The sequence below is a fragment of the Larus michahellis genome, chromosome 5 (assembly GCF_964199755.1).
Source record: "Larus michahellis chromosome 5, bLarMic1.1, whole genome shotgun sequence".
Classification (NCBI taxonomy): domain Eukaryota; kingdom Metazoa; phylum Chordata; class Aves; order Charadriiformes; family Laridae; genus Larus; species Larus michahellis.
Window position 1 is genome coordinate 42,421,261 of NC_133900.1, and position 16,656 is coordinate 42,437,916.

At 36.5% G+C, this 16,656-nt stretch overlaps 1 protein-coding gene across 4 annotated transcripts in view; it reads right to left on the reverse strand.

Annotated features, from left to right (window-relative positions):
* FSTL5 (follistatin like 5) overlaps window positions 1-16,656 on the reverse strand; it is a 422,258-nt gene that overhangs the window by 128,276 nt on the left and 277,326 nt on the right. For all 4 annotated transcript variants that reach the window (XM_074589804.1, XM_074589802.1, XM_074589803.1 and 1 more), the window contains exon 6: window positions 10,707-10,827. In XM_074589804.1, coding sequence (XP_074445905.1) covers window positions 10,707-10,827 — 121 coding nt within the window. The remainder of the gene's footprint in view (window positions 1-10,706; window positions 10,828-16,656) is intronic.

The window sequence follows — 16,656 nt, forward strand, 5'->3', positions numbered from 1 at the left end:
TGATCCCCTTTCATTAAATGGATTTTAAATTGGTGCATTCAGCCCTATGGAAAATAAACCAGCTACCTAGGCATATAAGGAAATACCCGAGATGCAGTTTTGAACATTTCACCTGTGTCTTAAATTCAGATTTAAAACTCTGCTGTTTATGTAAGAGGAAAAGGATTTCTTCATGCTGTTTCCTAAAGCAGACAAATACTAAAAATGATTTCAGTTCTTTTTAAAGGAAAGGTAACTTGTATTGAGATGTAATATAATGACAATATTAAAAATAATTTTAGAAATTATGCTTAAATTAATATTTATTGTTGGCTAACACTGTTTACAGCCAGTTACTCTGGAAGGTGAAATTGGTAACCAATTTTAACTATGAAATCCAGATAAAGAGGTAATGCCATGGATGTAAAGGAAACAAGCGAAGCAATGGCTATCAAGGCTTTCCTACTAAATAATATTTTGTGAACCTATTAATATTCATTGCAGTTCCAGAAGAGTAATTCTGTCTTGAAATAGAGATACTTAATGTTCTTTCTTGTGGATTAGCTAGTGATTGTCTCCTTTAATGCACAGTCATTACTCCTTATGTTCTGATAGTATTTTCCTCTTTTTCTCAGCCCCCCCCCTCCCCACACCCCATTATGGAGAAAGAGTGCTTCCTTTAAAATTGTTAATAAAGGAAACTATGATTCTAAATTATCATTTTAAATTTGCCTTGAAATGTTCCTTACAGTATCTAGATAAAGGTGTTTGTGGATGTTGGAACATCAATCACAGCCTAATCTGAGAGGTACACTGCTTCGCAAAGATGAAAATATTCGCAGAACTAGCAACATAACAAAATAGTTGCAACAATACTGTAACTCACCACAGATAACTCACTCACCACTCACCTGATTCCTGAGAAACAACTAATAGATCAATTACTAGGGGACTTTGCAAACTATAACCAGATACGCATAATTGCTCAGTGTTTCTCTTTTCCTCAACACTCTGTGTCATTCTCCACAGCATTGAAATAAAGTCACTGAAAGGCATGTTAAGACTTCATTCTCAGGCATTTTGAGCCAATAACAAACATTATGCAGGTCAGTCTCTACCAGTCCTCTTTTCTGAAACCATTATACTATAACCAAGGTGTTTGGTTCCAATCTTCATCCTCTGCAATCCTGTATTTCACACTGCTACCTCTAGCAACCTACATCACTGAACTGAGCAAAGCTCCCAGGTAAACACAATGATGGGATTAGAGGTCAGCAGAACTCAAGGTTCATAAACAAAATCTGCAAGTTTCCTCATTATTTCATGATAGCGAAAGACTTTGTGAAATATTTGTTTCATCTACTCATGGAAACCTAACACAGCCTTAAACTTGTTACTTGATTCCCCCAAAAAGTGAAGAAAAAAAACCCTTTGGCACCCAGCCTTAGCAAAAGGTCAAATTCTAAATTTACAGAACTGCAGCTCATTTATTTAGCATCACAGTGTAATCATGTTTTATTAGTACTCCATTTCTAGATACACAGATTTAGAGTAAGAACAGATACCTAGAAAAATAAATAACAGCTTATTAACTGTTAGATGCGATTGGTTCATTTTCACAGAATCATAGAACGAATTAGGTTGGAAGGTACCTTAAAGATCACCTACTTTCAACCCCCCTGCCATGGGCAGGGACACCTCCCACTAGACCAGGTCGCTCAAAGCCTCATCCAACCTGGCCTCGAATACTTCCAGGGATGGGGCATCCACAGCTTCCCTGGGCAACCTGTTCCAGTGCCTCACCACCCTCACGGGAAAGAATTTCTTCCTAATGCCTCATCTAATCCACCCTCTTTCAATTTTAAACTATTACCTTTCGTCCTAACGCTACGCTCCCTGATAAAGAGTCCCTCCCCATCTTTCCTGCAGGCCCCCTTTAGGCACTGAAAGGCCGCTATAAGGTCTCCCCGGAGTCTTCTCTTCTCCAGGCTGAACAACCCCAACTCTCTCAGCCTGTCTTCACAGGAGAGGTGCTCCAGCCCTCTGAGCATCTTTGTGGCCCTCCTCTGGACTCCTCTGGATTTTGACACTTTTTATCCAGTTCTTAAATCACCCAAGTCAGTGCAAACATTCTTCGGCCTAGGAGAGACAGTAGCAGGACCACATAAAATGATGAAGACCATACTTCATCAGAGCTTCATGACAAGCAGGTACAATATCTGATCTTGCAGTACCTGACAAAATCTTTCATTTTGTGTTTATCCAGAAGGAAGGCAAAAATCAGGCAAAATTTTTAAAGAATAAAATACTTCAGCTGCATGGTACTATTTATGTATTATCGAACGTTTTGAACGTATCCAAAAAAGAAGGTATGTTAAACTCAGTTATCTTCCACATTGAACCAGATCCGAACAGGCAAAATATACCAACAGCTTAGCTTTCCCAGAGGACTTCTACATTGTCGAACAGCAACACTTAAGATATTTTTTTTAAAGGGCCTTTTTACTCAGAGAACTTTTTTTAACTAAAAAAATTAAAATATTTCTAAAAAAAATCCAAAAATAAAACACCACTCATAAAAAAAAATAAAAAAAATCCACAAACACACACACAGTTTTACTGGGGAAGCACCAAATAAACACATTTATCACCATTTAGAAAGCACTTGGCATCAAAATGATTTGATTATGACTTAGTGGCATGTGAGAAATTTCAGGCACACTACTTCAATCCATTAAACAATATTTAATACCTTAACTATTTACTCGTTTGAAATGATTAGTTTAAATTTCTGCCCACTCAACAGAAGAGGTTGTACTCTTTTCCAAGATGAGAAGTTCTAGATTGAAAATACATGTAGAATTTGAAAGATAGATGAGTTTGAGCAGAAAAATATTACTACTAAGTCCAACAGCTTCTACTCAGCATGATATTTACCGGTATTTACAGAGCTTAGTGCTGAAATATAATACCCTCTGGAACAATCTGATACACGCTAGTTGTTGCTAAAAAGGCATTAACGGTAGCAGGAGGCTGAATAATTTTTCTTCCTCCCTCAGAAAATCTTTTCTCTACCATTTGTTAACCTGTTTTACTATTGAGGACTCATCACAGTTACAAAGCTCTGACTCACATTCCACATTAAATACAGTATTTGGGCCCTCATACTGAAGTCATTGGAAGTATAAATTCGGTAAATATTTTTTGAGTTAGGCTTTGTGGACTTGAGGATAATTTACAGAAGCCAATGTGAAGTCTCATTTATTTCAATGAGTAATTCAGTACAGATTTTATATTTAGATGATGATGTTAAATTCTGGTCTATTTTGCTTTGGAAATAAAGATTCACATTTCGAAAAAGGATTTTTTGAACATGTGCCTGTAATAATTGCATTTGACAAATTAAAATAGAAGTAAAGCTATCATAATGAAAGCTGTGATGTTTTAGAAGCATTTTTCAGAACCGAGATAATTCCATAACTAAGCATATGCAATCGTAATGAGCCCTGTATTCATGGGGACTTCTTGCTGCTTGCCTTTCCACGTGATTCAACACAACAAAGCACCAAGTTTGAACATCATACTAGGCGCTGGCCTCACACTTCCTCCTTAAAGCTAAGCCCAAAGACAAGTTATATAATTTCAGCCCAGACCAGCTTCTGTAATAGCGGCTGCAATTGCAGGTTTATGTATCACTTCATACAAGTACCTCAGCAACAAGGAGTGATTAAAATCTGAATCTGATATCTGTGACCTGAATGGCATTTCAAAACTGAAGGTGCTTTTAAATATACAAAGCAATAGCATGTACAGTAACAATATACTTGATCCTGAATAACAGCTGCATGACAGACTAGATACTGTTAACAGTATGGAGTGGTACCTGAAAGCACAAGTAGTTCCAGCGAAACTATAAAGGAAAACAACTTGAAGAAAGGACATATTTTATTTTGGCTAGCTGACATTCTTTCTGAAAATTTTTTGTACACCTAGTGGTAACTTTTACACTCAAGTCCTCAGTGTGAGGGCCTTCCATGGCCCCTTTTTTGAGCATAAGATAAAATTTTAAATAGTTCTACACTAACAATCGAAAACGATTCTGAAAGATACTGCTTTTTCTTTTTTCTTCATTTTATGCAGGATGACAACTGTTACATAGAGCATTTAGTTCTATTATTTACAATAAACTTGTTATTTGTATTCATTGCATTCAATCAGTTCTATTCATAAATGTCTAAATTAGCATCATTCTTTCTACTGCAATCACAAAGGGAAATACCTACACATACATCTGCATCTGCTGAGTGATCAAACAGAATAATTTATTACTATTTACTTGCTTGTGGTATGCCTTGAGGTTTTGCAACCCGCCATGAAGTCCACATGAAGTACCTGCTTTGAAATTTCATTTCAGATAGTACTTCAGAGGAGGAAAACACATGAGATTATTTATTTTAGAAAAGAGCACTAGAAGACAAACAAAAAGAGACCGCATTTACAGCAAGCACAGAATTATCTTGATACCATAGGACACATTACACAAAGAAAGAAAACCCTTGAAAAATAAAAGCAGCACATTAGTTAAATTTTAGTTTACAGAAGAGAAAGCTTTCAAGAATCTGTATTCCAAGAATCCGTGTCTTTCACAGCCACTCTTTCATAAAAATTTAAATACATTTTTCCCTGTCTAAAAAAAACCATTTGCTGATAGAAAATCCTTCAGCTTGGGGCTGTCTGGGGAAGGAAAACAAACAAGGAAACCAAAACACTAAGACAGAGCTGGATCCCTTCTGGGATAGAATTTTACATGATGTGGCCAAAGCAGTAGAGGACTGAATCATCTGATTCCTTCAGTCCCAAGCTCCCGAAACCTACCTAGATATGAAGTTTCTGGTTTGTCTTCTTACATTGATGGAAATAATTTTCCAGGCTCCTCTCTGCATGCACTATTGATCTAGTTAAACAGTAGACAGTTATCTAGTAGATAGATGCTATAGCACCAAAAAAACCTCCTCGTGATATGAATGAAAACAGCTGATACCCAGAAAGCCACATCAGTCTCGCCAGTATGTAAAACGCTACAGAAACCAGTAAGTGTCTTCATCTGATTGTAATATTTTGTGAACCTGGACGAGGCACAAACTTCCAAGGCAGAGGGCACCCTCTCATACATTTCCTTTCTTTCTTAGTGTTAGTGCCTCAGCAGCTGACCTTTTGAAGGGGAAAGGGATTTTTATTCCACTGCATACCGTTATTCACACTTGGTTGTACTGTTTTATTTTGAACCCTTTTTGACAGATAAAATGAGACTGTCGAAAGTAATTCACAGAATACAAGCAAGCATGTATATGTATAGATATATATTTATGTGCACGTTAATACCTTTAAAACAGGCAGTGTTTAATCTTTGCCTTTAAGGTGTTTATTTTCTACCACTAGAGAAAAAAATATAATTGCTGTTATCTGTGGGGAGCTCTTCATAAACCAGTACAATCTACAGTTATGTTTGATTCTGAATTTACAATCTTTAGGTGACAATCAAATTTCTAATTAAGTATACCAATGAAAAAAAATTCCTACCTGCGAATGCTAATGAAACAGTACTGATAATTAATCCCACAGATACACATTCATATTTAAATAAAATGTAATTACCTAATCCTTTAAAAAGAAACCACTGTAAGGGCGTAGGTTGTTCAACAGCACAGCAAAGATGGCTTTTAAGCCTATTCAACTGCTTTCAAAATCTTATCCAAGTGTTTTAAATACCATTTGAAATCACAGCTAGAAATGTGCATGCTTGTTGTAGGCTTGATTATTACTATCCCCTTTTTAGGCTAAGGCTCCTGACACAAATATGCCTAATGCCTTCCCTCATCCCTTTTCCAGTCTTCTCAGTTGTTTTTTTTTTTGTTTTGGTTTGGTGTTTTTTTTTTTTTTTGGTTTTGTTTTGTTTTTTCCAAAGATTCTTCTGTGGAGCATGATCTGTGCCAAGTAGAGGATGTTGATGAAGAATTACCTTTAGAAAATGAGAGCTGTTTAATCGTCACCAAACTCAAATCTTCTTAAAAGTATATTTTGTTACGTATAGTACATTTTATATTTAACCACCTCCAGGTACAAACTGGCTTCAAAAGTAAGCTCGGGGAATTGCTACATATAAAACTGTACTGTGACCCATACCACCACCACCCCCCAACCTCTACCACCTAGTCCCAGCATTTCGGTGCTCATATGACTCTGTTTTAACAAATAAGGCATTAGAACTGCTTCCCTTCTATATGCCCTTTCTTCCACTCCCTCTCCATAGTTAACAAAGCAACTCATTAAAGTTACAGAAATAAAGAAGAAAAATCAAAAAAAAAAAACCCCTTTTGAATTCTGTGCAGCAGTTTTGAACAGGACCAATTTCCCCAGAACTGCAAACCCAAATTTTCTTCACTGCCCTTCTGAGTGAATAAATGTCAGTAACTCTTGTTCCAGCAGCTGGGCAGACAAACTTTAATGAGGAGAGTTCAACAGTTCTCAAATCCACCACTCCATTGCTACTCAGGAGAGAGGCAAATCCACTGGGAGTAGCAGGTATTACATTGAGATTAGGTTCTAAATGTAGATGAAAAAGATGGAGATAAAAGAATGACAAACCAGAGACAAACACACTGTCAAGCTCAGTGAACAGAGGACTGTGCGAGGGATCAAAAATTCTGCAAGCATTCTTTATTTAAAATAACAGCTACAATTTTTAAACTGCTTTAAATAAAAAATAAGCCCATAATATTTTAGAAGATGATCCTCTGCAAATACTATTACTCAGTTATAATCTTTTACTCATGATGTAGTTACGAAAAGTGTTTTGAAAAAAATCCTTCCTATTATGATTACGATTTGTTCTACATGTTTGGAAGTGTCCAAGCTGGTGAAAAATATTTTTTTCCATAATGTATAAAATTATAATTTTAAAATTATAATATATAATTACAATACAACATAATTACAATCTGAAGATGCAAAATTGAAATTAATATATAAAGAAAATTCTGGGAAAAATTCAGTTCTATTTCTGTTTGGAATAAATATTTTCAACATTCTTATTTTCCTTTATTGAAGAAAAAATGTTTAATGCTATTGTAGCTTGATGCTTAAATGAGGAGATACTTGTGTGTGGAATGATGCGTGGAAGATGTTACATGATGGCTTCTTGCCTAAATTTCCTTACATGGATCTGGTTCCCTGTGTACATGAATTCCCTGTATCCTGGTAAATGCAGACTTGCCGTTACGAGTAACAGGTCACAGGCTTTGCCTTAAGCAAACACAGGCCCCTTGGACTGGGGCTGTCACATTGGCCTTGCCTGAGTTTGGCTTGGGTTGCATGGAGAGCTTGGTTTCCGCTTGTTTAGCCTTAAGAGCAGTAGACAAATGACCAGGTGGCTATCATTTGATTTGTTTCGGTTTTGCTTAGCTTAGCATACTTTTACAGCATTATGTATTTTTTGTAAATGCTATTGCTCTTTAATATCTTTATCAATGATCTGGATGAAGGGATCGAATGCACCCTCAGTAAGTTCGCAGATGACACTAAACTGGGCGGGCGTGTTGATCTGCTTGAGGGTAGGTTGGCTCTGCAGAGGGATCTGGACAGGCTGGACCGATGGGCTGAGACCAATAGTATGAGGTTCAACAAGGCCAAGTGCCGGGTCCTGCACTTGGGTCACAACAACCCCATGCAGCGCTACAGGATTGGGGCAGAATGGCTTGAAAGCAGCCCGGCAGAAAAGGACTTGGGAGTGTTGGTTGACAGCCGGCTGAATATGAGCCAGCAGTGTGCCCAGGTGGCCAAGAAGGCCAACAGCATCCTAGCCTGTATCAGGAATAGTGTGGTGAGCCGGACTAGGGAAGTGATCATCCCCCTGTACTCGGCACTGGTGAGGCCCCACCTCGAGTACTGCGTTCAGTTTTGGGCCCCTCGCTACAAGAGGGACATTGAGGTGTTGGAGCGTGTCCAGAGAAGGGCTACAAAGCTGGTGAGGGGTCTGGAGGACAAACCTTATGAAGAACGACTGAGGGAGCTGGGGTTGTTTAGCCTGGAGAAGAGGAGGCTGAGGGGAGACCTTATCACCCTCTACAACTACCTGAAAGGAGGTTGTAGAGAGATGGGGGCTGACCTCTTCTCCCTGGTGACAAGTGATAGGACGAGGGGAAACGGGTTCAAGTTATGTCAGGGGAGGTTTAGATTAGATATTAGGAGACATTTTTTCACTGAAAGGGTTATTAAACATTGGAATAGGCTGCCCAGGGAGGTGGTGGATTCACCATCTCTGGAGGTGTTTAAAAAAAGGGTAGATGGGGCACTGAGGGACACGGTTTAGAAGTGGCTCTTGTCAGGGTAGGTTAAAGGTTGGACTCGATGATCTTAAAGGTTCCTTCCAACCTCAACAATTCTATGATTCTATGACATAGGTCAGATTGACTGAATTCAAATTCTTTTGAGAACAAATTTAGTTCAAGAGTATTTGGTTTGCCTTAATTACAGAGACTAATGGTATGCCACATTCCTTTGGCCTGTTGGGCACACACCCTACAATGAACTAGTACTTTTTTTTAGTTTTCATTTTTAAACAATGTAATGAATGTGTACACAGTTTGTTAAAAGACCCTACATAGGAGAATGAATCTTGCTAAAGAGATTATCTCCCAAGATACCCTTGTATTTTTAAATAGGGTCTTCACTATTGTATTGCAACAAAGAAACCTAAATAATTCTTAAGTTTATGTAATCTAATGTTTCCATTATCATTCATATTAAGGCAACACTTAACATACCATATGGAAATGATTTTCATTATTCAAGAGTCCATTAAAAGCATACAACAAGAAGCTATCCTTATGTCTCGAGTTACGCAGCTATGCAAAATAGTCCCTCAGGGGCACATCAAAGTTTTATTTGGAAGCACAATGTTATGCTTCCATTAATACATGGTTTCAGTGTTTGCAAACAGCATGCTAATGCCTTTAAACATGTCTTTAACCTTCTTGGATTGCTATATATCCTACATGCTTCATACATATTTCCACTTCTATGCATATAATCAAGATCTACATGTACAACATCTACCCATATAATCTTGGATAATGCACGGGTACATTTCTGTAGATGCTATGTAACTCTGTATGTTTTGGTAAGTCAGACTTGTATCACAATTTTTAATAAAGAAATTACGGTATTTCCTAGTGTTTTGATGGTACAGATGAACAAATTTATCTCACTGCCACAAAGTCCTAACATCTCCCATTTTTTCCCTCTCTCCCCCTTATTTCTTGGCTGTACTCTCCTTTCTTTTCTTTTGCATGAGTTACGGTCTGGCCCTTCACTTAGTCCATATTCAGGTCACTCAACTGGCAGAAAATAAGCAGGATTGGGGGTGGGATGTAGAGGCTGAATATTTTTCTGCTGATTTAGTAAGTGACTCAGAGGAGAGACTGTGTCAGGACATGGCAAGAAAGGCAATCAGAAAATCTCAGGAAGCAGGATCAAGTGGTTTGTGTTTTGTTTTGTTTGGTTTTTTTTTAGAAGCAGCAAGCCATTAGTTAAGCTAAGCAGTATCACAGAATCACACTTTCTGAAAGACTTTCAGGGAAATAAAAGTAGAGTTCAATACGGAAAACTACGAAACTTTCAGGCAGTCTGTCTTGACGATTAATTTCATGTTTATTCTTACTGCTTTTCGCACAGCCATTTTTTTTCCTAATATACATTCATTACTTTTTAGTTTAAACTCTGTAAGTAGTTTTGGATCTTTTTTCATTTGACATCGTCTGAAGTCGCTGACAACTGTCTGTTGTCCAAAGATAAAATGCAAGAAGACCAAAGCAACAGGTTGCAATGACTCAAAACGACAATACATTAATGGACTGGTCAATGTATAATCAAGCTCGTATTATAGGAAGAACTGAGCACAAACTTGATCTCCTATGCCGCCAGGTTGCTGAATATGGAGCAACAGCTATTGAAACCAAAGCCAGATTTCAAGATTCAGTCTTAGATCTGAGGTAGATAAGAGTGAAAATCATCAGTTCTGATCTGGATACAAGAACACATATAGATGTATCTTATATTGCTTGTAACATACCATATGAAAGTTCTCAACATCTTTCTTCTTTCTGCTACTCACTACCATGTTGACCCATACCCCAGTGGTTTGGTCGAGATGTTCATATGTACTGTACACATTTGTCCCCAGTCACCTTTGGCATTCAAAGAGCAAATAAATACCTGGCAAAACTACACCACAAGTCGTCTACATCTCTCTGAGTCCTGTGAAAAAATAAAGCACCTAATAGAAGTGCTACATTTGCTGCAGAGTTTGTGAGAAATGGTCTTAGCACTCATAAATACAGGGTGTGGGGAAGCGTTCTAGTTTTTTTGGTTCTACTGATTATGTCCTGACCACACTATTTCCCACCTGTGCGCAACACAGACTTATCAATGCATGTTGGCATTAAGAAAGATTATCTATGAATTCTCCATTACCAAAATCCCTCAGAAATCTGCACATTAATGGATCTCTCATTGATTTCTGCTAAGTACTAAGTCATGACTGTTAAACTTTACTCATTGTTTACATACAGCATCAGGATGTAACAAGATTTAAAAATAAAAAAATAACATTTTAGAGAAACAAAGCAAGAGAGAGAAAAGAAAATTAAAAGGCTAATCTTTGTACTTACGAAAAGCTCTATAGAATTCTTCCAGAGCTAGGTGCTTGTCGCTATTATAATCATCGTATTTCAGCAAATCGAACAGAGAGCAGTCAGACAGATCCTTGCCAAGCTCATCCCGTTTTATTACCTGACAAGAAAATTATAACCATGAAATTACATTTGAGCTCTTAGAGTTCTCTGGTATAATTAATTGTTTCTAATAATCATTTAATAGATCATTTTAAGGTTGCTGTGGGGCAATGAACTGCAACTGTGTAAAGTCAGGGATTTCCAGTTACTTTGTAATTATTTATTGCAGTTTTAAAAGTTAATACCTTTAGGACAGACTCACTGAGAAAGTTTTTAGAATATATAGAGGATATTTATAATGGGGCTAGACAGAAGCACTATAAAGACACCGAATATTAAAGCTGATCTTACTTTACATGTATAGGAATGATGATTAAGAACTCAAATATACTTGAGATAATAATTTCCCAAGTACACATGATGTAATGTCTTTTTCCTCTCAGTCCAATTCCTAACCAACAAGAAACAAGTTCAAACATTTTAAAAATTAACTAAAATAAACTCCTATTACCCCACTAATTGTATCAACTTCTTACAGGCTTTTGACAAGCCTATTACCTTCCCAAAGACCTGTTATACAAGTAGCTGACCTGAAAAGGCTCCTGTTTCTCAATGGGGCCACATAAACTTTGCAAATCCATCATAATTAATAGCTAGTAGATTTTTAACTCCAATGAACTTCTCACAATGTTCTTTAACTTGTGCATCATTTTAGTTTAAAGTCTGTAAGTGTTGTAGACATGTAACTTGATTCCATCTGAGGAATTTTTAAGAAGTTGATAACCACAAATATTCAGAATTCTCATTTTACAAGGTGCATGTATTCAAAACACTATCCCATGAAAATACCAAAGCTAACTTAACTCTGTTGTAATGTTGCACAGTTTAAAGTTTTGTAACAGGCACAGAAAAAATGAATATAACTGTAGTTCGTTCCTTTGTAAAATAATTACTTTTCCTACTCTCTACATGTCTTCCAAAATAACTGCAAAACCGTTACATTTGTATTATCATGTGCTAGCTTCTGAAAAACAGAGGATACAGAGACTTTTGTGTTTCAGTTGCTCTGCAAAGGAATCAGCAGGAATAGAAAGGAATGCATTCACTTATTATTCACGTAAATAGAAAATTTCTAAATAAACAGTAGAGAATAAAAGGAGCATTAGAGCAAAGAAAAACAACACAAACATTTTATCCTACCGGAATTAATCTTATATATATTAATATAAAAACATTCTAAAAAGATAATGACCTTGTTAGTACATTAAAAAGGATGAAAACCATTCACAAATGTAAGGAAAATCACCACAAAACCAGCTTTAGCTATTATTAATTAAAGGTAAATACTAATGGTACCTGAACACTAGGCCTAGATACTTCTCATATTTTAAAAGCCTGTTTATTAAGTTTACATTAAACTGAATTAAGAAAAATTGCAACAGCTAGTACATAAAGGACAAAAATGTAACCTTGGAAAAATTAATAACCCAAACTAAGTCCACTGTAGTCATACAAGTATTACTAAATATATAACATTGTATATTGAAAACTTCACTCTAGAAGAAATATCTGAGATTTCAAGGCCATGAAATGTGTTTAAAATCACAGCTGTTTCATGAAAAAGGAATATTTGGGGTGAGAAGCATTGCTCCCTGTGCTTTTTTTTTTTTTCCATAAAAAGTGATCTGAAATAGTTTAAAACACTTGTTCCCACTAGCTTCAATTGTACAAGCAAGGATTAAACTTTACACTTAAGGTGATGCAACAAAACCTTTGTTAAAGCCCACCAACACCCGCTAGTATAGTACCATATTTTTAATTGCGTATTAGTGTTCTCAGCTTCAATCCTTTGAGTTCAAATCTGTCTTACGATGCTTTTCATTTATATTTGGTCAATTTTATTGAAACAAAAAATAATAATAATTTTTAAAAGATTAGTCAGAATGATTGAGATATTTCCGAGACTGATGCTGTGGACAGGTTGTTTAGACAGATGTCTAAATAGACATCTTTATGCTGGCAATATACTTTGGGCTTCTTTGGAAAATTCACTGTTTTGATAAATACATAAACCCTCAAAAAATGTCCATTAGGACAGATTTTAGAAGGTACAGAAGTGATTTTATCTTAATTATGTGTAATTTGATGCTGAAAGAGCTGTTCCAATTTTTACCCAATAGGAATTCTCTTATGTTGGATCTAGCCATCTCCCAACTCTGCATGTGATCTGTGGATCAGATCTACTCTGTGATCAAAAGCAAAATTAATATTTGTGGAGATTTCGGTTGGTTGGTTGTTTTTTTCCTCTTGAAGTGGTGGGGGATCAATATTCTATTACAAGAGGTACAACTCGGAATAGGTATTAAGGTGTTGCAGGGATTTGTATTTTGAAAAATCATCTGTTTCTGTAGCAGCCTGCAGTTAGATCAGATCGACTGTGATATGAAATTACTACCTATATGAGACTCTAGTAAAGCAAAACTGACTACTTGCAAAGCCATTAGCCAACAGAGAAGTCATTTAGCAACTTATGTTAGCATGAAGTGTTTTAAAACCATCAGGATCAAACTGCCTGTTGACAAGAGTCCCAACTCACTGGCTGAGGAGACCTTTTTCTTGTTGACAATACCTTCTAACAGTATTTCACATATCAGTGAAATTCTATACGGCGGGACATATAACGACGCAGTGCAAATATTCAAACAGGGCAAGAAAAATTGCCAGTATCGGTTCGAGAAATATACAGTGGAATTCACAAATAGACTGTGAATATTTTTTGTGTTTCTAAATGCTGTAACGACATGATATTTTAACACCGTCTTCTAGGAAATACAACCTGTCAGACAACCCCATTTTTCATGTTCTTTTACTTACATAAGGGATTTAATTTACAAAGGCAGCTTGCTGAACATAATAGCTTCTTGTAGGTATTTTTAATTTCACACCCTACACTATTACAAGAGAAAAATAATACTATGCCATACAAATAAGGCATATACTGCATGAATAATAATGTCAGTAATTGCAAAACCTGAAAAAATAGATGTCAGTAAGGAATCATCAATGTCTGAAACAATCCAGTGGGATTTTAAAAGTCTGGGGTCTCATCCCAATCCTTTTTGATAATCTAAAAATAAATATAAAAAGAAAATTGGCAGATGGTATATACTGTTGAAGTGAATAATAATGAGAAGGACAGGACAGCATATGGAATGAAATGGTTCACATGGTTGGACGTTTTCAGGAAAAGGATCTATGTTTTCACAGAGCCAAATGCAAGGCCATTCATCTAAAAATAAGAATGTAAACCATACCTTAACGAGGATAAATGGGCCCTGGAAAGCATTTTATCTGAAAAAGAGGCAAGTTTTGCTGTGGATAAGGAAGTCTCATAAATTCCAGGATCATTCTGTAGCCTAAGCAAGCAGTATGATCTTTGGAAATGTAACAAGGTAACGGGGGGTAGAAAGGCAATGTTGGGACTGGTACTGAAATACGGAATACGGTTTTGACTTGCATATATTAAAATTTAATGTTGAGAACTAGAAGCAAATTTTTCAAGTTAGAAAGCATCCATGAAAGCAATCAGAAGCCTGATGAAGACCCTTTGCATTAAGAAAGCTGAGAAAAACCAATCTTTACAGGGTTTGGGGGTTTGGTTTTGTTTTTATTTAAAGGGAGACTAAGAATTTACCATATTGCATTCCACATGTACTTTCACATGGGGGGGGGGGGGAAATAAATATGAATGTTCCAATTTAGTAAAAAGTTAATAGGACAGGAAAAAATTAATAACACTTTTGAAACCATAAAAGAAAAGCTATAGGAACAATTAACCTTGAACCCTGGGACTCTTCTTTGACTTTCATCCTTGAAAACTTGATGTTTTCAAATCAAGGCTGCACACTTCCTTGTATACCTTTATTGCTTCAGCCAAAAGCCAGACATTATTGTTTTTTAATTAAAATTTTAGGACAAATAGAATAAGATTCCATGTCTATGATACAGAAGTTAGGTTAGATTATCTACATTGTGTATCACAGATGATCTAACAGCGTGCCTTAAGTTTTAAATTCTATTAATCTCTGTCTATGGAGGAGAGAAAAGTAAAATTCAAGGAAACCAATTCTTAAGCCAATTCTTTAAACCCAGCCTGTCTTCTCCTTGGTTAAACTAAACAGACAGTAATCAAAAGTAAGGGAGGCAGGATAGAAACAGGCAAAATTTTTAGTCCATCACATGCTAGAAATAAAATTCTTACTATAAAGGTTAAAGACTGATTAAGATGATCTGCACAATTTTATGATTGTGCCATACAAGTCATGCATGGGATTATTTGATTTCAGACTTCTTGAGATGAAAATCCATACCAGAGAACATTCACAAATACCTATGCTGACAAATTTTACTTTACATTTCCATAAAGACTGTGAAGTACTTACTTTCCATATCGTGAACAGGTAAAAGGTAAGACATACAGCGAAACAGCTGCTCTGTTTATGGCTCATTGTGAAACCCCATAAATACTGGAAACTTATCTAAATTTTCAAGTTAAATATGGCCTTTCTGAACTATGAACCCTACCCTTGAGAACTGAATACTCTTTGAAACATGGAGGAGGGATTTCTATTATTTGGAAAATACTGTATATTTTAAGGATACAGCAGACAATTATTTATTTCCCAAGAAACAGCATACTGTTAGCTTAGTGCAAAACTTCTCAGGAATTTAGTCAGTACTATTCCAAGTTTTAGGAGACTATGAGAGGTAATCTAATTAAAAATGACAAATTGCATGTCAGAATAGATTGTTTCATTCATTTCAATTTGATTTCTGACAGCCACAATGAAAACTCTGCAGATGTCATGAAACTAGATCAGAAATAACACATTTCCTTTATTAGTCTACCTTATCAAAAATTTTGTCAGTCAGTGGTTTTTTGGTCGCCTGTGATTGATGGTCTCTACGTACCTTCCTCAAAGAAAATGCTATAGAAATACAACTACAAACAAAAACTTCCCTTATAGTGAATGTGGTGGTTCAGTTAATGTGAAGTTCATCTTCCCTAAAAGCAAGTATCTCATCACAACAGTGTCACTCAGTGCTTTATCTAAGTACATCAAACACAGAACACTGTGGGAATTATGCTCCAAATTAACTCTGACTGCACGAGGTTTTCATTTACCTTGCTCCACCATCTTCCACAGCAGTATAACTGTGGAAATTAAAAGAATTGATCATTTTTGAAATCAAATTACTAATAAAGGTTGGTACTTTTTTCCTTGCTTTAAGTTTCCTTAAGTCAGTTAAATCACTATTCTTCTTACAGTTTTCCAGCACATTCTGTAGGGCAGCAACACCATCTTCTATTTGGTGTCTATACCTTCGGGGATTTGAGGTAAAGTGCGTAAAGATATGGGACTGCTGCATCACAGAACGGGTCATCCCTGAGCAAGCAGCGATCTGAACTGGCAAACCCACAGGGAGTGGCATGGTACTGTTTTAATGTAAAGGCATCGTCTCAATTTCAATTAAGGGTATTATCCCAATACTGTCCCATACTAATTGAGTTACGCTGCTCAGATATGAGGTTTCTCCTGCAAACTTACTCCAATGAGAGTCACACTTCCCTGCCTTTCCACGTCCACACTTAGCAGGAGGAAGATTTAATCTGATTCAAAAGATGTAAATGTGTCCTTAGGTGTCTGCAAGTATAATCACAGAATGACAGAATGGTAGGGGTTGGAAGGGACCTTCAGAGACCATCTAGTCCAACCCCCTGCCACAGCAGGTTCACTTAGAGCAGACTGGACAGGAATGAATCCAGGCAGGCTGGCCTAACCTTGAGGTCATTGGCTACAGAAAGGGATAGCCTAGGTAACCCCAG